Source organism: Poecile atricapillus, chromosome 2, assembly GCF_030490865.1.
Source record: "Poecile atricapillus isolate bPoeAtr1 chromosome 2, bPoeAtr1.hap1, whole genome shotgun sequence".
NCBI classification, from domain to species: domain Eukaryota; kingdom Metazoa; phylum Chordata; class Aves; order Passeriformes; family Paridae; genus Poecile; species Poecile atricapillus.
In genome coordinates this window covers 133,192,211-133,216,154 of record NC_081250.1, presented here as the reverse complement: position 1 = coordinate 133,216,154, position 23,944 = coordinate 133,192,211, and the positions used below count along the sequence as shown (strand labels likewise).

Here is a 23,944-nt window from a genome sequence, read left to right as displayed (position 1 = left end):
ATGTCTCCTGTCCAAACTGTCCTCTTTTTTTCTTAAAGAAAAAAATATCTGGGATAAATCAGTATAGACTTTTTATCTCAGTCTGAGCCAAATAGAAACAAACTGAACTATCATAAATCTCTTGTATTCCTAGATTGTTTGTTCTTGAGCAGGGTAGCAAAAGCATCTTTGCTGGAGTGCATCTTTATATAAAGTTAAGGAAATTACAACAGAACTGTGCATTAGAAGGGGAAAGAGTGCATGACAAAAGAAAAGGACAGGAGAAAGACAGAACACACACTTTGCTTTACAGGCATATGTGGATTCTGAGTATGTTAGCACTGATGCTACCAGCCTGAACCTTTTATACTTTTTGGTCCCAGAAAGGTTGCAGAAACCTTGACATATACCTAACATTTCTATTAAAGGAAGAGATTTTAATGGGATGCTACTGCTAATGAAGTTCAGAAAGTGTGCAGTAACTTAAAGGACAATTCATGCAGATATGGCCAAATCAGACTGGGAAGTTATCCCAGCTACTTTGCTTGAATGTAAATAGCTTCACACAGCTCAAAACACTCCATGAGCCCTGTTAAACAAGGCAGTGTTTCTTTCTGCCATTAAACACCAAATAATAAAGGTTATGTGATTAAAGGAGAAAAGGTTTCAGAAGGAAAAGAATGAACTCTAAAAGCTGCATGTAGGAAAGGACCCACACTTCTGTCTGTCACACAGGATTCATGTACAGTGCATACAGAATAAAATACAACTGCAACTCATAGAATTATATGCTAAGTAAGAAGCTCTTTACAACAGCTAGAGGAGCTGGTATGGAGAGGGAGATGCTCGGTTTGGATGTCATAGGATTGGATTCAGGCCATGAACCCCTTTCCTGGTATGATTTTAGCCTGCACAACTTTATCACTTCACAGAATTCACAAGATAGGTGTGGAATTTGATGGAATAACCATGTAGTTCAACTTGGATTCAGATGCAGCCCTTGAGAGAGAGACCAATCTCCACACCTCAGTTGTGGGACACTCAATCTCCACTGGAAAAATTGTTCCAGTTTTGATCAAATATTTGCATCAAGCCCTTTTGAATAAGCCCAGGCTTATACATCACCTAAGTGTCCTAGAAATCACAACAGAGTCATTAAATGGAAATACAAGAGCAAATACACTTAAACAGAAGAGTCTGAAGTCCTGTTTCTTACAGTCTAGGGGAGTGCTTTGATGCTGCTGCAGAAAGAACCTTCCCACCACAGGTTTGAGAAAAGGCCACTTTAGGAGCCTCTGCTTTATCAAAGGAAGACAACCAGGAAGAAGTACCTTCTGTACTTCTAGGCAAACCAGGCAGCAGACACACTGTGTCTTTTGGATTTTGTTACAGCTGGATGGGAGACTCAGGTATCTATAGCCGGGACTTGGGCACCTAAGATGGGCCCCATTGTGCCAGAGCATCCAAGACCCAGTAGCAGAGTCAGCTCTAATATTCCAACATACAACTGTGTGAGCAAGGATGGAGCATATGAGTACAGATTCAGGTGTCAGCTTCTCAGTACACACTCTTTAACAGATTGCAGCAATTTAATCCTCTAGGACAGATTCTATTAAACCCTAAACCAAACACATACAAAAACATAGTGGCAGTAAACATGCCCACATACAGTAGTTAAAATATATTATTGCATATTATAAACATTATATACAAGATTAAAATGGTTTCTTTACCATTTACTTACAAGTGACATTTGTAGCTGAATGCCTTACTTACAAGTCCTCATTGCTACATGCTGAGAACTACCAGAGGTATTTGGCAAGACTATACAGTATAGAGAGATATGGATCAGTCTGAGCAAGTGAACTGTCAGATACTTTGCCCATCTTTAGCACTGCAACAGATTTTTAGCAATGACAGAGACAACTACTGGTAAAGTGATTTATACCAGATTCTGAAATTAGACCAGCATAGTTACTGAACATGTTTTAGAATGAGCTTATCCACACTAAAGTATGGATTAAAATGCTGCATTTCACACTTGCAGTGGGTCACCTGGTTACAAATCTGGGGGCTGGTAACTGCTTGTACACTAGAGAGTGGGGAACAATAAATAAGGGACCAGGTTAACATGAGTGGCCTTGTGCTTGACAAACCCAAGTCTATATGCAGTGGGTGCACACATGCAGAATAGACAGTACTTTCAATGCAGTCTTGTAACAGTTTCTCTGATCAATGTCGGTCAAGTTCACGGGGAATCTGCTTTCCAAGAAGGATGAAATGCTGTGGTTCCTTACAAAAAGGCTCTGCCTGAGGCTAGATCTCTGTCAGTGTGATCTTGAAGCCTTCAACCATGCTCTCCATGTTCAGGATGAATGTGTCCTCATTGGAGTAGTGCTCAATAATGTTGTCATCCATGTTTACCAGGATACTGGTGACAAAGGCAGAAATCAATGTTTTTATGCACCAGGACACTGAAAGGAAAAGCTATACACTCTGCCACATGTACTTGCTTCTCTACAACACAAAACCTGACTCCAGAACATGCCAGGACAGGGTCACTAGTGGAAAGTATCATCAAGATCTGCCCTGTAGTCCCTCACAGTCTTTGGATTAGAGGCTGCTCCTTGACAGGTAAAGAGACACACCAGTGCTGGGATGTTAACACACTTAGGCTACCGACAGATGAGCTGCACTGCACATCCCCAGCACACCCAGCTAGCTGGTGCTTCCCATGCCTGGCGTTGGCTCCCACAGGGACACATCCATGCTACTCCTCAGGCATGCCATGTGAGCTGCTGCACCTCTGTGGTATGAGCTGCTAACACAGAGAAGCAGTGGAATTTGTGCTTTGCACACAGCTCACAGACTTAGAACTCAGCTTGGATGTGAGACTACCAACAATGACTATTAGAAGTGTATATGGGTGTTTTCCTCACTTCTTTCTTCTGTGTTTCTTCTGCCACTTAGAAAGAAGCAGAACATTAGAAGTTTCACCTGTCTTCTCAAAAGCTAAAGAAATCCCTAGATATAATAATGTCCTAAAATGGAGTTACAGCTGCAAATAAATTATTGGTTTAAGATTATATCACTGCAATATTGTGGTTAAACAGGACCTTAAAAAAATTGAAGATTTAGTTTTATGGCAAGGAGCAGGAGCCTAGCTATTCCAAAAGTCTAGCTGTAATGTTCATATCTGAATTTATTCAGCTGAAACCCCTTCAGCAAACATTGGCTGCCTGTCTTTCAGAGTAAGACAGTGGCCTACTTCTTCCTAACACTGCAAGAAAACTCCACACTGCATTCACAGCAAAGGCAGAATCTCCCATGCTGGCCCTCCACAATGTAATTAAGTATATTGTCTACAAAACAGACTTTATCCACTTATGCTATCCACAAACCCCTTCTTCACAGTAAGCTTATGAACACTGGTCAGACACAGATTGGAGATCCATGTTTCCTCTTCTGCCATCCCTTACAGTCTCCACAGACATGAAGATTTCACACACCTGGATATGTCTCCTGAAAGGGTTTGTGCTGCCCAGCATCATGAGGCCCCAAGTATAATTGGGATCTTTGAGTACTTTGAAAGGATCCTGCAATAGATCCTTAGCTAGTTAGGTAACTAACTTACCCCTTTTTGCTCTTCTTATAAAGTTTTGCAATCTTTTCAACTGGCAGCCCATATTTCTCAGAGATCTGAAATAATAAAAATAAAAGAAATATCACTAAAGATGAGTGAGAAATATAAAATTATCACCTCTTACCTTACAGAAGACATTAAAACAAAATCTCTGCAAACTTTGACAAGATAGCTATACAGAAAAGTCTGTCACAACCATATCATGCTTTCATTTAAGGATGACTTGGGGAGCAATAATGCTGAACAGCTTAACCAAAACCCATGATTGTCTCCATCCAGAAACTCGAATACCATAGTTTTTATAGGGTGTGAGTCATCAGAACTGCCCCAGCATCTGCTAGTGCTCTGCTTAAGGAGTCAATGCTCTTCCCAGCTTCAGATTTTACCAGGGAATTTCAATCTGATCTTTCTGTTGTTTTTTAATCTGATGTTTTGGGCTCACGGAAGCAAAGGCTTCTCCCACCAGGCAGAAGGCAGACACATGGCAACCCAACAGGAACTGATGGACTGATGGAACAACAGAAACATACACATTTATCTTTCTCAAAGACATTTCAAGGTTTGTTAAGCTAAGAGGATTCTCCACGGTGGTACTTTGGTCTGAAAAGTATCATCAAGGTATCTTTTATTGTGGGAGGACTACTGACATCAAACATATGGGACTAAGAAGCTTCTGTACTGTTGGGAAGGTGACTCAGTCTAGTTCCTACAGTAGCAAAATGAAGTCACTATTTGGCTCACAAAACATCATCTGAGGGTATAGATAACAAGATGAGATGTCACAGAGCAATGTGTTGTCAAGGTAAAGAACTTGTAAAATAAACTTCATGCTAAAGCAACTAAAACAATAAAGCAGAAAATACAGTAAAACTTTAGAAGGAAGATCTACTTAGCTGACAAATTACCCAGGCCAAAAAGTACTTCACTGGGATGCTTTGGCATTGCTTTGCAGCAGTGTACTAGTAACTTTTTTGGATGTCTATTCTGCAGTGAGTCCATGGTGTGCTCATGAAGATGGTGTCTCTGGGCCCTTCATCTGAGCCAGGTTTGCTTTATTATTATAACAAATTATAATTCTTCTTTCAGGGAACACGTCTCACAGTTCACACTTTAGAAGAGGATTGTCCCACAAGGCAAAATAGTTACTTTTCCCCCCACAGTGATTAATGTTCTGTGCTGCTCGGTGCTGCCAAGCAAAGTTTCCAGCTCTTCCCAGGTGAAACAAAGTTGCAGCTAAACAGCTGACTACTTATCTTCTGCATTGGAGAACTGAAATGCATAATTAAAAATCCATTTAAAGACTGGCAAACAACAGTCACTGTAAAATCCTTTCTTTTGTTTGCATTCAGAGTTCTGTTATCAGCAATTGTCATGAAAGAGAAAATTTAATGGATAAACTCAGCACCAATGACAGATTCAAAGAGCCACAGGCTGAACATCAAGCATGGCTCCCATCCAGACAGCCAAGATTCTCTGAAAGAGAGAATTAATTAGCCTATACTTGTCTATATGACCTATAATAGTATAATTGTCATCTTAGTCCAGTAACTACAAGATTCTGAAAAACCAATAAAACTTCTCTTACACTGAAAACAGTGTCCTTGGACTATCAGCATATATCAGTGGCAAACAGAAAGGGGAATAACTGATGAGGTACAATAGACCCATCCACTCCCTAAGTTTTCCATCTAGCAGAGAACATAATGCAAACTGAGCTTGGGTATTATTTGCTACTTCAGTTTCACTTGCACCAGCATGTTTCACTGTTCTTTTACTTTTTATTATCCTCTGGCTTTGCTTATCATGAACAGAATGACATCAGATAAACAATCTGGTGTTGAATTTTTGTATCTGTGCTTCTGTTGTACCCCTAAATTTAAGTTTTCATGTGAAGCAATAATAAAAATAGCTCCATTTCATCAGACAGTTGAAAAAAATCCTTTGTAACAGGCATTGGAGAAAAACTGGCAACCCAAAACTGCAGAAAGCATCACAACTGTGTGAACATGAGGAAACGATCTTCCTCTCTCGGTTGTTAACTCTGAAGCCCAGTGATATTGTAAAGATCAGCACTTGAAGACACTTTTCACTGACTCCATGCAAATAAACAAGCCGAGCAAAACATTTCTTGCCAAGGAGGCTTAATAGCAGCTAATATACAGCATTCTGCACATTCCAGCATAAATCTTCCCTAGGATATTTGGCATACCTAACACTCATGCATTCCAAATGTTGCTCAAAGCAGTTTGGGACTCTGGGACATCACTTCCTACATAAACTATGAGAGGTTGGGCTGAGAACGCCTTGCCTGTCACACTGCCTATGACAGGTGTAGGATTTATATAACATGCAGGGATTAGTGAGCTTTGCGAAAGATTTCCAGCTGACTGAATAAGCACATTTCTCAGGAACCCCTGGGATTCAGTCAATTATACCAAACAGCAAGCTGTGGAAGCAAGGCTTAAAGTGGAGGTATGGGAGAGCCTCCCCCTCACAGTCTCCAGTATAAATGTGCTAAGTCCTACTGCAGAATTAAGAAAGCAGAGAACAAGCATCTGCTAGGGCATTTCACTTAACACCCTCTTCTCAGGGTGTTTGCTGCCAGTGCAGGGGGACCAGCACTTACTGTCAACTTCCATACAAAACAACAGGATTTCTCACCTGAACGCAAGCAGGCTACATTAAATTTTAAAAATTTTAAAATTTTATTTGGAGGAATGTTTTTCCTTATCATCTTCATTGTCCATTTCTCAATCTTCTGAGCAGAGATTTCTTTCTGTTAGGATGCCCGAAGCAGCGTGACAGCCTTCCAAGTGCCACTGAAATAGATGTCTGGGTGTCCCTTTGGGCTGCAGTCCCCTGGCATGACAAGTTTGATTGCACAAGCCACCAGAAATGCTCTCTGCTGGAGTCAGAAAGCCAGAAAGGGCAATATCTGGGTGGGTGAAGGCATGTAGGAAAACACCTTTGCCAGCTTGTTTCTATGAAACAGTCTAGTCTGTTGCCCTAGACTGGCTGGAACATCACATATATAGGCAGGTATCTAATAGCCTAAACTAGCTCTGTTGAACTCAGCTGTTAGCTTTCAATTAGTGAAAGACTTAGGGAGATGCTTGAATTTCCCAATTTGAATTGCCTTCTGTAATTTGAATAAGTATGTAATTTTGCACAATGTAAGACAGAGGTACCTACTGAGATCCACAGTTATTCTGACTGTATCAGGCTGAAAGCAGGATGAAGAGCTGGTCAGACACCACATATGTGCGATGTTTTGCTATTTTCTGTTGAACACGACTAGTGAAAACCAAACATCTGAGTCACTTCCTGAGACATGCTGCATTTCTGAAACCCAAGACCTCTAGATATTTGCCAAAAGAAAGATATGTGAGAAGGAATCTAATTGTTAATTTGGAAAGGGGGTATATGTGAGAATAAAATATACATAGGATCTGAGAAAAACATATAATTAATAACAGAAATTTAGGAAAAAGTTAAAGATCAGAAATAGTGACTAACAAAAGGAAAAAAAAAGTAAAATCCATAAACAGAGAAGGAGGGTATGACTGAGGATCACTGGAGCTCTCTTTCACATCTGGAGCTCTGTAATACTCAGAGGCTGAGTTCCTAAATTCTTAATACTGAGACCAAAATGGAGCACTTAGGATATGAACAATTAAAATTACATTATTTGCTACAATGACTGTAGAGAGAATATTTAAGAACATGCACTTTGACGGCTTTCTATCCACAATATGCTACCAAAGAGAATTAAAATTTTCTGAACATGTTCCTTCCAGTGAACTGGGATATTTTACAACAGATTAGATTTCTTTGGTGCTGAAAACATGCCAATGAGTCAGCAGCTGCACTGACTGAGGTATGCAGAAACCTTTCCTGCTTCTGCACCAGCTTTGTTTTTGTTATATGGTGGCTGGAGAACAGGCATGGAGAGGCACAGACTACTGGAGATAAAATATTCATTTTAGCTTGAACAGTTATAGAAGGATTATAAGATACTTCCATACAAAGACAAGATGAAATCGTGTTGCAGCCTACCATGAATCAGACTGCTGCCTCTTCAAGCAAAGCCTGGTTTTTGTTATCCATGTGCTCTGCCTGACAGCTGAGCTGCAGTCACAGCTAACAAACAGCATCAGCAGAAGCACAGTTAGGACATCCTTAGCATGCCACTGACTCTCCCCAGAGATACTCTCATCTAAATAGGTGCTTTAAACAACTTCATTAACCCACAAATCCTTTTCTGCCTTCTGCTACTGGCCAAATATTGACCAAATAACTCAATCTTTACTGCATTAAAAGTGTTCAGTACATGCAATGAGATACTGTGACAGTTTTAAGAGAGTATAAATATACACACTTATAGCACTCAGCTAAGTTCTCTAGGGGCACTTTCATCCATTTCCGTCTTCTCCCCTACACGTAAACAAGGCTGGAAATCAACTCAGCATCCCACATGTCAATCTCACATTCCCCCACTGAAGCAGTGAGACACATGATTATTTCTTAACTCCTCCCTTACCAAATTTCATGAGCCATCAGCTCATATAAATAGGATTAAACATGGAAATAGCAAATTTTATGATGACAGCTAATGGCTAACAAGCAAAAACTCAACTCAGAGAAGCAGCAAAGAGGCTACTGGTACATAGGTCACACTGTGAGGGCTAGAGAAGGAATTTGAGACAATGACTTGTCATTCATACATGCTGAACAGCAATTGCACAAAGGCTGTATGAAATTCCCACAGAAATGGTACATCATTTGGTCTCTTCTTGGAAACCAGGCTGGGAGTGTACTGGTAAGCATTACAGGAAAAGATCCAACAGGCTCTGAACCACCAGTTCAGAAAGAAGCATTTCAGAAAATGAAGCTTGCACCTCTCTCCTACCCTGACACTGGTTAACTACTGCTGTTGATCAAAGCTCAGGTCTCCAATAATCAGCTCTGTGATGCTGTCTAAACCCAGTAACCTGCTGATGACGCTGAATTAGGAAAATGCCAGCATTTCAGAGCTGCACTTCAAAAAGCCTTTAAGAAATGCTTTAAACACACTTGAGAATAACTTCATCTTTATATTATGGTTTATCTCAATAATATATGGAAAGCCTCAAGATTTTCTTGCCAAGAAAGACAAACAATGTGAGGATATTGGATACTTACAGCTTCCATTAGCCCCTTTACTGTGGGTGATTTTAGCATCAAAGCATCAAACACCTCATCTGTCTCCTTCCTCACATACAAAAGCACTGAAACAGAAAAAAAAATCAAACTTGGAGCAGGTTCAATCAATTGCACAGATGAAATACCCCACACTGAATAGAAAAATAAATATTAATCCATGACAGATAAAATGAAGCACTGAAGATGGTTTGCACTTAAAAAGATGTGCCTTTAATATCATCAGTGATCTGGACATGGACAACACATCATAGTTGCATTGAACATACAGTACTGAAAATACAGCAAATTTAATCAAATGTGAAGAATCTCTATCTTCCAGAATCTAAATCTCTGTTTACAGAAAGAAGCTAAAAAACACTGGGCTGCTGTCCCTTGGTTATAAGGCAAAACACACAAGTCAGGTTTTCTTAAACCTCTGTCTTGGCTTGTACCTCTCCAGGCTTCATCTAAAAGGCTGGGAAAGGACACGCAAAAAAAGCAAGTCAGGGTTGCCTTTAGCTGTGGCTTGGAGAGAAAAATCAAAGAAAAGGTAAAGAAATAGTTGTCTCTGACACGCAGACAACTGCAAATGGCCTGACCAGTATGAAAATAAACACTGGAAAAAATTAGTTCAAAGTCATTTGAGATTTTACAGAGGAGACATTCAAGAACACAGCTGGCAGGCAGGCATTTTACCAGTGTGCCCACCTGCTTAGGTACCCAAATGCCATTTCTGTTTCTTTTCTCCCCCTCACGTGCCCTGCTAGCTGTTAGTTATCCACAGACACAGTGCTCTGCCCTCTCTTAGCTTTTGCTTTCTTCACATTTGTACAGATAAAAGGAGGAACCTTGCTAAAACATGGCAAAGGCAAAGCATATAAGCATAGACACTAGAAAAGTGTTTTAGGCATCATCTCATATGACTGATAAGTAACAGGTTAAATAAGATGTTCTACAATTTATTTTGTTTCCTAAATAAACAGCCTTTTCAAATAGCACTGCTGCACATGAGGTACAAATACACATGCACTGTCATGTCTGTGTGGCAAATTACAGTAGTAACTCTTTTTTTTTTTTTTGTAGATAGAAAAGGGCATCTTTTACTGCCAATTCTTATGGTCCAAGAGATATCTTCACCAGGTAACTCAATAGATGTCATGCAGATGAACCAAAAAATATTACTATTTTTCATATAGAAGTAACTGTGCAGAAGAAGTTAATTCTCAGGCCAAGACTCTAGCAGGATAGACTTAGGCCTGTTTGCAGAGAATTGTAGCTTCTTTGCCTACGTTTGGAAATGACTGGAAAAAAATCATGGGTAGTTCAGTCCCCTGACTTGGCCTACAAACCAAACATGCAGGAAAATGTTGGGTTTTTTGAATATTCAATTCAGAAATATAAGCCATGAAACTGCTACCACAGCATGCAGAGTGATATCCTTTTCACCTATATTTTGGCAACTCTTTGGGGCCTGGCCTGAAAAAATCCTTTTAGTGGAAAAGGAAGATTGGAAGCTGAGTCAGCTTTGGGTCATAACTTAAACTGTCAAAATGTAAAAGAAAAAAAAATCCACACCAGGAATTAATTTTACCATACATGATATGTTTAATCACATGAACAAGCACTCACTCAATGGGTTAATTTTAGCAGTACTAACACTTATATTAATTTAGTACACCTTCTCCTTGTGACTAGAGGGCTGTCCTGTAACTCTTAGCTTTGCCAGCCTTAACAATTACAAATATATCTGAAAGGAGAAAAAAAAAATCACAAGATTAAACTTGGGTACATTACACAATCCTGGTGCTGAGCTTCACATCTCTGTTGTGCTTGGTGTGCCAGGCAACATTATACACACAGAGGGGCAGGATTAGTAAGCACATGGAGGGTTTTTAGGTTTTTCTTTTCTCTGACAGGTATGAAACTGCTGGCCTTGATTCAGTAGATGACTTTTCCACAAATGACTTGTGGTAACAGTGATACCTTAGGAAGCCCCTGTCTCATCCCTGCCCTTACACCCTCTTACGCTGGCTCTTCTCAACAAATTTTCCTGGATGACAAATTCTCTCAAACAGCAGACATGAGTGAAAAAACAACCCTTTATTGAGTTATTACTCAAACAGATCAGGTCCCTGCCTCAGTGTACAGTGAAGCCCCACAAGCCCTCATGCTGGCAGAGCAGTGGAGAGACAGCCACAGCAGGAGGCACAGCCAGAGGAAAAGGGAAAGGGCTGCAAAGGCTTCATTGGGCTCAGCAGCAGCAATGCCACTGAATGACTGTGACCATGTAAGACAACTCGTGTCCTCTGATCCTACTGTCACCAAATTCATAGCTTCTACAGAATTCAACAGAATCACTGGGTTGGAAGAGATCTCCAAGATCATCGAGTCCAACCCATGCCCTAACACCTCAACTAGACCATGGCACCAAGTGCCACATCCAGTCTTATTTTAAACACATCCAAGGATGGTGATTCCACCACCTCCATGGGCAGACCATTCCAGCACTTTATTATTCTTTCAGTGAAAAACTTTTTCCTAATATCCAACCTATACTTCCCTTGGATCAGCTTGAGACTGATCTAGATGGACTCACTCTAACAGAACAAATTACAATATTTGGAGGGGAACAAGGGTGACATCTTGTAGACGGTAATGAGCTATTTTTTGCCTGAAAGTTGAAAGATAGATACAAATTTGTCTGATCTACTCCCTGGACTTAGTCCTTAACCTTCTTGCCAGCACTGAAATCCATTGCAGACCTTAATATTCTTTAGAAGTTAAAAATACTTGCAAAAGATGAAGGAGATAAATGTCTTTGGTGACTTGAGAAATAGCCCCAACACACCAAATTGCAGAGGGGCAAACAGCCTTTGCTCAAGGCTCATGCCCAAGGGATGTTGTTGAACCAGTGAAAATTTTGGAAGCTAGGCCACTGAATTGAGGATTTTTGTGTGAATGCAGAACAATGTTAGATAACTCTTTTAAAATTGTTAACAACAACATACATGAGGAAAAATGAAGCAGTAAGACTTGAGGCATTTGGAAGCTCTGAGCCTGGGCACTACCAGTGCTGTGACTGGAACCACATGAACAATGACTACAGTCTCTGTTAAATAGTCTCTGGATGAAGATGTAGTACATCTAAGTAAAGGAAAGAAGCTACGGCTGGTAGCTGTAATTTGGCTTTCTTTTCTCACATTTGGGTTTTAATTATTGCCCAGGCACAAATTTCTTTGATGGCTCTCAACCCCCTGATTGTTATGAATACAAAATGTTTCAGAGTAGTTTAACATGACTTTCCTAAGAGACAAAAGCTAGACAAAAAATTACTTTCTTGAAAATGAGAACTACAGGACTAGAAATACACCTGATCTATAATTCAGATGCTGGATTTATAATTAATGGGAAACTCCCTATGAAGTCTGAAAGGGAAAGTGATTTGGAAACTTACTGAGAACTCAAAACAGGAAAAAGCCAAGTCTAGTCAAGTAACTAGCTGTGATGCACATTTGGTACAGATTAACATACTTCACATTTCTGTGTTGGGTGCTTGGACTTCCCTTAGAGGTCAAGAAGATGAAAAAATAATTCAAAAAGAGGCAGCTACCTGAGTGAGAATATGAACTTTATTTGCAGACCCCTTCAGACCTATTCTCTTGAAGGCTGCCCCTAATAGTTTTACTTCCACCAGACAGTGTTACAAGTAGGTCCAGCAGGCAGAGGTGAGGCCACACAATTCAGTTCTTCAGTGGGGCTTGGACACCCCACTGGCTGCTATTTACCTGCACTGCTCTGCTAAGGAGACACCTTGGGATTACACTGCTTTTAATGTATATTTTAATGTATAGTTTCACATACCAGACCTGCTCTCTCTCAAAAAATTACACCTACACTCCCAACTATACCTGCTCTCTAGGAGTTACTGATTCTACCAAATAAATATTGAGAAAAGAAGCTTCTAATATGGCAATGCTGGGGGAAAAAAGCCCAAAACATTTTAATACCCAGTGAGTTCTCCGGCAAAGATAGTGTTATCGAATGGGTAGATTCAGCTGGGCTGCACGCCATCAGCACAATCCCAGATGCAGGGTTCCCGATGGCAGGAAGTTCACCAGAGCAAAGGCCATGCTGGAAAAGCCTTGGCCTCCAGCCAGCATAGTCCAAGATGAGAGAAACACTGAACAGGAAGGGGATGTGAAGGGAGCATCCTCCAGCTTTTCTAGTTTGGTGCCTCTCCTGGATTTAATCATTTTACACAGTTTTGCCACCACCTGATTTTTTATTTTTTTTTTCTTTCTAATCTTACCCTTGAAATGCTTGCAAATCCTGGATATCCAAACAACTAACCACAGCAAAGGACAGAAATAATATAAGCAAACCAATACCTCCTTGAAGGCAACTTCCTAGGCTTCCAGCTGGGAAACCCAGGTGAAATTGTAGGAAATGACAGTTATTCATGTAGCCCTCATGGCTGTCATCTTCTGCTTGATAGAGCCCTGATAATGTGAATTTGGCCAAGGTCTTGAGTCAACCAATGCAAGTCCATGGTCACTGCTGATCTGACATAATTAATTTAATTAAAAGAATCATATGTTCGCATTTATTTCAAGAAGGTATCAGTCTCCATCCTATAACCTTCTGTGCTTCCCCTGGTTCAAGCACACCACCTGAACCAACACATAAACTTTGCAAATGTGTTCTTGTGGGAAGTCATTTCTATGAAGTTCAAAGGAGTCTTACAAATGGTACAACTAAGAAAAACCCGGTTCACTTCTGTACCTTGTTGCTTTGTTGTCTCACAACCTGACAGGCAAACTTCAAAATACTTGTAAGTTTTAGTTACTTAAGTTTGTAAATAAACTTATGTGACAGAACTCATAAGACTGAAGGAATGGCAAATATTCTCCAGGGTGTTTAACTGTGACAGTGTAGGAAGTTATCACATATGGCACTGCAGTAGAAGTAAGTGTACCCAAAACAGACTTTGTGGACAAAACCACCTTCACTGCAAAGTTTAACAGCTCAACCTAAGCCGTTGTTTCAATGTTATTCAACTTAAGCTTCAGTTGTAGCAGACTGGAAAACAGGAGTTTGTAGAGCATATGAAATGCAACTGCAATAATGCCCACCCGGACAGTAAAAACAGTTAAGGGAAACAAACCCTTCAACAATTCAGTTACATCTGCTGGAAGATGTCTCTCCATGTCTTATATTTCTAAGAGGATAGGAAATTTCTGAGATTTTATTCCAGCCAATCTAAGTCTACAGTCAGCGGGAGCTTGCCTGTTAAGGTCTCCGACCCAATGCATCTTGCATATTTGCTTGTGATCCCAGACAGAACAGAAAAGATGAGCAAAAGTTAAAAATAGACCATCACAGATTTGCTACTAGAACTTTTATGAACTTTGTAGCTTGGCCAAGGACCAAGAAACTTTCGAGCTTTTTTCCTATACACGTGCGTCCTGATCCCTTCTTGAGAGAGCATAGTCCTTTTTTTTTTAATTAAAGTGATTTCTGGCATTTGTTAAAATGCCTCCTTATAGACTGGCAGATGAAAAGACCTCTTCTCCCATCTACCTATATTTGCACTAGCGTCTTACAAGTGACTTTGTCCAAGCCACGCTTGCACTTCCCAGCTTGAGGGTTTGAGTCCCACAGAATTATTTTTAACTGCTAATAATTGACTGTTACCTCTTTTCAGACCTTCTTCTTTGATTTGTTTCAAAGGGGAGGGACCAAACTCTTCCTCCACAGGCCGGAACATCCTTTTGACCAGGACACTGCTACTAGAATATACAAAACAAGGACTATATTTTTATGTCATATTTTTATGTCATATTACTATGACATAATTTCATATGTCATAGTAAAACTGCTCACAGCAGAAGAGGAGACAAGAGCAACAGGAACAACTCACTTTGTAGTCTGGCAGAAATACACACTATCTACTCAAGTAGCAGCAAAAGTGCAAGGATTTAGCTTTTGATGTTTATCTGAACTATCCAGGCCTCTTAAATTGCCGAGATTGAGTGGCTGGGGCAGGTGACAGGAAAATATGTTCCGATGTTACACACTAATTTGAAAATTAAGCCCTTAACTGTTTAAAAATAGAGGGAAAGGGGGTAGCTATTGCTTGATGCAATAAACCCCTTTATTTCTCAAATTCTATTAGAAAATGTTATGAAGAACATTAGTTTGAAAAAGAAATAAAAAGGGCCTCATGTTTTTAAGAAAATGTGTACTGCAGCTGAACAGCCACTCCCTACCACAGGTCACTTTTTGCAGTTTTATGGGAGTGTAGTTATGTTACTCCAGAATCTCAGACTTGAGGGTGTTCACTTGGGGATTCAAGCAATTTACAAAAGTATAGGGCTGGCACACAATGTGGGCAGAAGTTCAGCCACCCATATTAAATCCTTATTTCATGTCATCTCTACATGTTACAGGGACTTCAATCAAATCTTCCAGTCCCTCCAAAGTCAGATACAGGGTACTCCCATTTCCAGCCTTCTTCCTTCCCTGGTTCTCTGTTTTCTTTCTGCCTTTCTCTTCTGGCTTATGGCCATTCTCTCTGCAGCTCCTGCATTTGTTGCATACACGTGTGTGCACTGCTAAACAGCTTTCAGGAATGCAGTGAAGTTCAGTGCTTCAATAAAAAATTCCTGGTTTTTAAATTATTTGGGAACCTTTATGCTTATGTAGATGGCACTTCACTGTCAAATATGTTGTCCTGTACCTGTATTGAACTTGGGATCTTGGAAATGTATTAAACCACAGATATAAAAAGCAGACAGGTTACATGGGAGAACATGAGGGAAGGAAGAGAAAAGGGGTCAGTTTTATCTGATTTCATATTTTGTACTGACTTTCTACGAATTCAAACTGTTAACTGCAAAGCTTGTGAAACAATAAATATCTTACCCTTCTCTCTCGTCATCTGTATTATAGTAAACCTAGAAGGATGGAAATAAAAATTAGTTATTCCCAAAACTCAGATACTTGCTTAAAAGAGAAACTTCAAAAGGGAGAAAAGACAACAAGTGTTCAGCAGTTTATGATATGTTTAAAATCCTTTTCCTTCTATAAAGCTCTAACAGTTGCTGGAAGAAGTGTGGCTTAGAGAAACTGCTGCTGAATATTATCTAGTGGAAATATATCAGAGTTTACTTGAGAGACACTACCCTCTTCCCTGGTTTATATAATTTTCCCAATTATTTTACAATACTCTAAATCAGATCACTACTCACCTAAATTACCGCAATACAGTTTGAGACACAGCACTCACAAGCTTGTATGTATTTAATACTGTCTGAAAATCTAATTAAACTATAAATAACAAGATTAAACTACAAGTCTAATGGAAATACAATTACTAATGGGACAGCTAAACATTTTTTGCACAGGCTGTGGGCAGATGTCCAGTTTTGTGTAAATCCACATAGCTCAGAGTCATCAGGACCGAATTTACAACAGCACCAAATGCAAGCTGACGGTAGCAGGGTAGGTGTAAAATCACAGTCTGTTGTCCAACACTTTACAGAACAGTCAGCCAAACTCCTCACAACAAGTGCACCAGCCCTGCAGCTGCTGAGCTGTGGTGCAAGCTGTGGTGCAGGCACAGAGCACACAGCCGCTCCTGCTGGGCAGGGCCAGTCACCACAGTCGGGTCTCCAGCACTGGTGCTGGCAAGGCTCGGAGCACACTCGGCTCTCACTGGGAGCCTTCACTTCTAAACGTAGGCAATGAAAGTAGCTCAGAGGTGTGTGTGTGTGTACAAAGCTGAAATCTGTAACTATGAGCACAGCAATAAAAGACATGGCTGAACACTGTCTAACAGCTAGGAAATGGGGATATCTTCCAGTTAGTTTAGAAAATTATTTACAGGATTATATACTAAGGAATGCTTCCACTGTCTCCTGTTTTGAAACAAATCCACATGCTGGTTTGAAAGCCATGAGGACAGAAGGTACCCAACACTGATATGTGAGTGGGCGTCTTTCCAATTTGGGAGAGTAAGCCAGTAACAGCTGTGATTACAATGTCTGCGCTCTTTGTGCTTTGCTCAACCACAATTCTCACTGCTTCAAAGTAAGTGAAAATTCCAACACTCATTTTCATTTAATCTTTCTCATTTTACTATTTTTCAGCAAGATGCATATTAAATTTCCTCATCAACTACTTGTCTTTATAAACACATGCATAAAGGTCTAATTCTGTTCCCTGAGATATTAATAAATAACATGTTCATAAGAAAAAAGTTGTCAGAGCTGATCCTCCAGTTCAGGTTTTCAACTTCCCAGCAGACAATAAAGTAGAAAAGAGTCAAAAGGAAAGACTTCCTTATGTTCAGTAGTGATAATAAGTTCCAATACTGAGTATTAATATTAGTATGATGGAGTTTTACTTGGAAGAGTGAAAATATTTTTTTCAAGGAATTTCCAGATCTCTAGGTGATGACGACAGAAAATGGGTAGTGGTGTTCAGTGACCCTGCTCCTGACCTTCCTACACGTGTAAGAGTTTGAGCTTTGTTTTCAGCTGTGACAGGGAGGGGGATCTCTGCTACCACAAGGTGGCACTTCATTTCACCAAGCCAAAAACAGATTGTGTTTCAGTCACAAATCAACCTTATATTTAAAAGCAAAAAAATTATACAACTGTAACAAAACCAAACTATTCTGTTGTCAAAGAAGTATAAACTCCTTCTTCGCACCCAGAAATCAGAAAGGTACTTGTCTCTTGTAAGGTCTTCTATAAGTGATGTGCTAAAATTGTATTTACCAAAATAAATAAATAAAACTGTAAGAAGCAGCCCTCAGGAACAGTGATTTATTTCCCTAAAACCTGCCCCAGAGCAGAGGCAGACAGGTGGCAAGTGGGCACCTGCTCATGTCATTATTTCCTACCTGTCCAGTTCTTTGTAGGTTTCCAAAGTGAACATCCGGTATGAAGAGAACTGGCTGGGAATCCAGGTCAGCCATTGTTTTGAAGAAGGTGATATCACTCTTTTTCTGCAGAGGGAGTGCACTCAACTTCCCTTCAGCTGCTAGGTGGATCACAAGGCACAGGGTTATGAAAGAAGGCATGTTAAGCATGACTTAGCTCCAGACCAAAAAGGCCCACTTTACTCACCATTATTACATGAGGCTTGAGATGCCTGGCCTTTGCCTTTCTTCCTGTTCTGCTTTCTCTCTTCATCTCTGATTTTCCTTTCTGCTCCCTGATGTGAAAAAAGACAACCCACAGATATTACCCAGAGGAATCACTGAGAGCATTGTACCCTGCAATGTCTGGAACTACAGCAACACACAGAAATGCTAAAAGAGAAACCAGTTATTTCATTGAAGACAGATGTGTCCAGACTGTTGGGAAGTTCCCAAGCTTTGGATACATCACCTGTGCCCGAGACTCAGCTGGCACATCCAGTAGCTCCCAGGGCTGCAGACAGCAAGGGGAACATATCCACATGTTGGTTTGGAGAAGCCAGGACAGGCAGTGTGCAGTCTGTAGGAGAACTGATGCCAGCAGAATTTTGCAAAGGCCAATTTTGCAAAGGCCAGTTTTGCAAAGGCCCAAGCCCAATGTCTCTGCAATGGACAGAGAGCTCAGGCCAAATATTTTGCGTATGTAATGGCATAAAACACCTGCAGGATTGCTATCATTTTATATAATGGCTGTGCTGAGGTCTTCCCTAAACTCTCTTCCACCCACTTTGTCTGGGGGTGGCATTGCTCCACTGTAGCCAGCTGTGCAGAGCCTTTGAGAACTGACAGTCCAGAAAGGCTGTGCTGACAGCTTGCCAACATTGCAAGGGTTCTTACAGAAAAGTACAGGCATTTCAAACAGGGAGAAGCTCTCCAGAAATAGGAAAACAATGTAGCACTGCCCTATCAGGCACCAGGAACTCCTGGGAAGTTGCAGGCTTCTGTTATGTAAATACACTCTCAACAAGTTTAAAAAATAAAACTTGTTACTGACATAAAAAGCAACAACACCTCCTTTGAAGTTCTCCTAATTTACTTTATAAATAATACCCATCACATTGTGAAGGGTAATGAAGATCCATATGCTCCCAGACAGTTGGCATGCAAGATTTCAGAATTTTTTTCCAAATTAAAATTAGAAGTTTCTTGAATAGAAAGCGAGGGGAGGGAAGTAAGGAAAGCAAAAAATACCCACTCAAGATGGCAAAATTCACACATGAGTCAATGAAGCAAGTTTAAAAAGAATGCAAGGAAAGATGTACTCCTGGCTCTGATCTATCAGTAGATTTCCAGAGGCTGAAAGAGCAGGAGGAATAAACAGCTCTTTAGGAAAACATGTCACACAGAATACTGTCTCCAGACCAGGTCCAGTCCAATCACCAACCTCAATCACAGAAGCAAAGGGATTCAGAGCCATGGACTTATCAAAATTTTATCTAGAGGTACATTTGTAACCTTTAAGGCCACCCCTTCTTTCTAAGAAAGGAGCAAAGATACAAGTCACAGCCACTGTTCTGCAAAAGGCACATCCTGAGAAACCTGCGCTGCACAAAGGGCTCTGCCAGGTGGCCACAGCCCTACCTGCCGCGTGGTGCTGCTGCTCTGCTGCTCACAGGGAACGGGATGTACCACCAAAGTATTTCATACACGGCACCAAGTGCGAGTTTCCTCTCAGGAAAGCAGAAACTGAGGAGGACTCAGCCTTTTATACATAATAAAAAATATATGTTTTACTGATTTTCTGTAACATTCTTTGTAACTGCGAACTTGGTAATACTTCACAGCTTTCTCTTCATTCACTCATTCAAGGCAACACACCCCAGGATCCCAAGCCACATGGCAGGGGCCAGCCAAGCCTACAGGATGGACATCACTGTCACAGGGATGAGACCACAAAATTATTTTTGCATCCTAGAGCATTTCTGCTGCATAGTTTTGACAGCTGAGCCATCTGACACATACCTAATAAACCACAGTTTGCACATCCCTTCAGGACAGAAGAAATAGCCCTCTAACAGGTGACTATAAACTATGCTGTGGTCAGTGAAATAATTAAATGAGTTCTTAATTTTTTCATTGATATCTAGGCTTTGAATAAATGCAAGGAGTGCTTCTGCTACTAGTCATTAACAAAATGCAGCCTACAAATTGCAGCTGATCCAAAGTATTTTCTTCCTAATTCTTCAACTCATTTAAACTTAAATCTTGCATTCTAGCTCTAGCCTGACAAAGCCCTTGCCCTCATAAGGACCACTCCCATCACCACTCTGCTCTGATGCTCACGTGTACACTTACTTCTAGCTCCAGACTAAAGCATTCCACATCTCATTGGGCAGGCACATAGACATCAGCCTTCTCTACAAAGCTGCAGATTAATAGGCAATTAGAGTTGCTCAATACTTTATGATAGTCCATTTTGTCTATGATGTTCCACACCAAAAACAAGGATGCAAGAACTGCATATATTCCAAAGAATATGTATTTCTTTCAGATTAAAGAAAACTGGATTAATTTATTTTATTTTGGATCAATGTTATGGTATTTGCCAAGTCAAGCTCTGCTTCTTTTCCACAAAGATAATCACATATAGAAAATCAAGTAGCTCTGAAGTCCCAGTTCTTTCATACACAGTGGCTAAAGCATCGTGCAATATATAAATATAAATAGGCCTGGTAGCAAGTTTCCCTGACAACCTACTTAAGGAATAAAAATTATATATTCTTATAATGCAGCAGCAGTGATCTGCACATGATAAGAAGACTGCAAGGGCAGAGAATTAGCACTGAGAAAACAAGATGTGGACTGTAACAAATGTTTTGAAGATCACCTACTGGAAAACAAACATGGACAAAAGATTGGAGAACAAATAGGGAGTAAGGCAAAAGTCAGATTTGTCAAGTAACATTTACAGCTTTTGCAACATTTATCTCTATACATTTACATTTGTATCACAAAACACATACTGGATGTGAGTTGATATTGCTCTCTAGTTTATATGTAAACTAATATTAAGAAATTACCAGAATAAGTACTAAAATATATATAATATGTACCACTTAGCTAAATGCAGTGTTACTTCTTCAGAGATAACTTTTTCCACAACAGCTATGCTGTGTTGCAGCTACAAGACATTAATTTGTCAGCGAATGCTCTTAAAAACTAGACACCTCCACCTGTGATTTATCTAAGTGAATATACAAATACACCCACTGGTCCTAAAGAGGCATCACCATTGCAGAAAGAAACATTTGTAATAACACCTCAGGTAGAGAAACATTTTTTCTTCCATGGTCCAAAATGAAAAACATTTCATACTTAGGCAGGAGAAATTTACTCCACAGTTCCACTAGTCCATGTGATTGTAATAAATCAGGTACTTGTCTCATCAGCTTCTCTTTGAGGCTGTCAGATTGGGGTATAACAGTGCAGCTCACACTTTCAGAATTTATAAACATATATTATATATGTGTGTTATATATGTTTTTTGGGTTTTTTTTTAATGTTCCTGTAGTATCTCTTTAATTTATGACAAGGAGGTGGGCAATAAATAACAGTCTCAGCTTCATGGCCTTCCTCAAAGATGCAGCAAGCTTTGTCCATGTCACTGGAGGAAGAGTCACAGGCTAGCAAGAGAAACTGAACCATTTATCACCACCTTAACCAGAGCCAGGGGTTTATTTTGACATCTTGGAAAGATGAGGATACCCAGCCACACCAGCTACCTTCCTCTGAGCATGACAAATTCTCCCAGTGTCACCAGCAAGTAGAAATTCTCCAAACATTTATTTACTTACAAAAGCCGTGTGACAAAGGGATGTTGGTAAAGATTTGGCAGTGTAAGTCTGGGGAGAAGCAAGAATTCATCTCTTACCAAGTGCCAACTAGCACAAACTGTCATGTGAATTGACCTCAATAATTTTCATTCGCTCAAGTCATTTTCACACCCTCATTAACTTAAAAAGCTCTACATGTGTGTATACACTTATATTAAACAGATAGATAACCTATTATCAATACCCTTGAACCCTTCAGTTCCCACTTGCAATACATTTTTGATGTGTATAACACTCTAACTACCCCTGTGATCTTTCCTTCTACTTTGAGACAGTTTTGATTAATAGACTCGACACTCATTTCCTGCTTTCTAGTCTGGATATTTGAAGCTCCAATTAAGCCAACAGATGCAATGAACATGTATTATTCAAAATCTCCACCAGTTGTAACTAGAGGTCACCCTTGATGAGTTTGTGCTCTGAATTTCCTTCCTTTTTTTAAAATAATTAATTTTTTTCTAATTGCTCTTCAGAAACAGGTAGATGAAAATGGCTTGTTACTTTGATAGTCACTGAGCTTTTAACATCCAGCTGTAGCTTCAAATCTCTGAATATTTGACATTCAAAGTTACAATTACAAGCACAGCATTTTGGCTGCAAGAAGACCTCAGTGCATACATTTACATTCATTACTTCCAAAGATTTTCCTCCACTAACACAACTGACTGATTAGTCCTCAAGATCTCGTTGTCAAGACAGCAACAAGGGAATGAACTGAAAAGGGGGAAGGAGCTGCAACACGGAGACCTGAAACAGTTGAACTCTTACCCTTTCCATTAAAAAGTTAATGTTACCTTTTGCCTGGGGCATGGCCTTTTTGTCTTTCTATTCCCACCTGTAGGATGGCAAGACTAATTTGGATAAATTTCCAAGTCACTTAAATAGACGTAGGCTCCTGAATCCCTGAACCTTGACTAGAATCCAGGCATCAGCTCCCCTATGAAAGATCTTTCTCAGCATGGATAAAGTCATCAGCTGGCAGATGCTACATGAACTAAAAAGTGATCACACTCTTCGAAGAATCATCACTGACATTTCTGAGCAACTGTTTCTACCTGGTGATATACAGCTGATCATGACACTGTCTAATTCGTTCAGATGTGATCTGTGTCTGGGTGCAGAAACATCTTACTAATTTTCATACAGGAGCAGTCATAACTACAGCAAAAACACCAAAATTTTGCTAAAGAGGGTGTGAACACACACAAAAACCAGTTACTGAATTACAAAATGGGAATGGCTAATATATTTTTATATTTAACTTTTGATAAGAAAATCGTAGCAGCATAAGAGCTTCTAAAACCACTGTTTGTAAGCAAAGCAGGGGGAAAACCCATCAGCTGTGTCACTGGAATTTGCTGTTTTCCACTGCATTATAAAAGGGAGCTTAGCATACCCTCACTGAAAAGTGCATTTTTTTTTTTCAGAGAAACTGACATGAAGTTTAGCTGCTACCTATCCTGGCTGTAAGAGTTAGAAGGGATGACATCAGCAGACTGCCATTATTATTTATGTGACTCTGTGATCAGCACTGGCCTTCCAAAGAGAGATCTTTGCATTTGCACTTTCTATTACTTTTTTGGTATTCCAGAATCAGGACCTATAACATGCTGTCCTTAAATAGTCCAAGTATTGCTCACAAGCTGAGGAATCAGGGCCAAAAAGACTGCAAAGCAGTAAAATAATGACATGATAATCAGTCGATTTGTGATACAGCTTGTCCAAATACTATGACGAAATACAATTCTTTAAGGAAAGAAACAGCTTTTAATTAGGTCTAAAATACAGCAACAATAAACTGCCTAACAAGATTCCTCCTTCATCCATGGTAATTGTGCTTTCCACTTACCTTGTCACAAAAAACCTTGATCTGGCAGTAGGCTCGGTGGATAGGTTTATTGCTGCGGTTGTTGTAGCTGTAAGTATCGATCTGAATCATCAAAGGAAGCCCTTTTACTCCTTTTTGTGAGGAGAAGTCTGTGCTCAAGCAATTCACTGTGATGAAAATCTGTGTGCCAGAGAGATTACTTTTTAAAATGTGGTGCAAATAATTAAACTTCTGGAAATACATGACAAGAAATGGGAAAATAAAATAAAAATGTTTTAATTCAGCAATGATGCATGCTCTGGCAATTCACACATGTATCCTCCACTTCTATCCAGCAAAGACTCCCATGCTGGGAAGAAGGACAAACTTGAAAGCCGTATATTGGTGCTTCAGTTTGGATCAGAAGCTCACATTTGAGGTGAATCATTTGGTTGTCCCAACTTACCGTGCTTTGGTTCACACCAGAGCTCAGAATACATGAACTGGATTCTTTT

The 23,944-nt window shown here is 40.0% G+C and overlaps 1 protein-coding gene across 1 annotated transcript in view; it reads right to left on the bottom strand.

Annotated features, from left to right (window-relative positions):
- Positions 1-916: 916 nt before the first annotated feature.
- Positions 917-23,944, bottom strand: part of GRHL2 (grainyhead like transcription factor 2) — a 62,558-nt gene continuing 39,530 nt past the window's right edge. Inside the window, exons 9-16 of the mRNA XM_058833467.1 lie at positions 23,472-23,630; positions 17,938-18,025; positions 17,712-17,851; positions 15,728-15,759; positions 14,498-14,592; positions 8,804-8,889; positions 3,614-3,678; positions 917-2,410 (exon numbers count right to left, since the gene is read on the bottom strand). Coding sequence (XP_058689450.1) covers positions 2,296-2,410; positions 3,614-3,678; positions 8,804-8,889; positions 14,498-14,592; positions 15,728-15,759; positions 17,712-17,851; positions 17,938-18,025; positions 23,472-23,630 — 780 coding nt within the window. The 3' untranslated portion in view covers positions 917-2,295. The remainder of the gene's footprint in view (positions 2,411-3,613; positions 3,679-8,803; positions 8,890-14,497; positions 14,593-15,727; positions 15,760-17,711; positions 17,852-17,937; positions 18,026-23,471; positions 23,631-23,944) is intronic.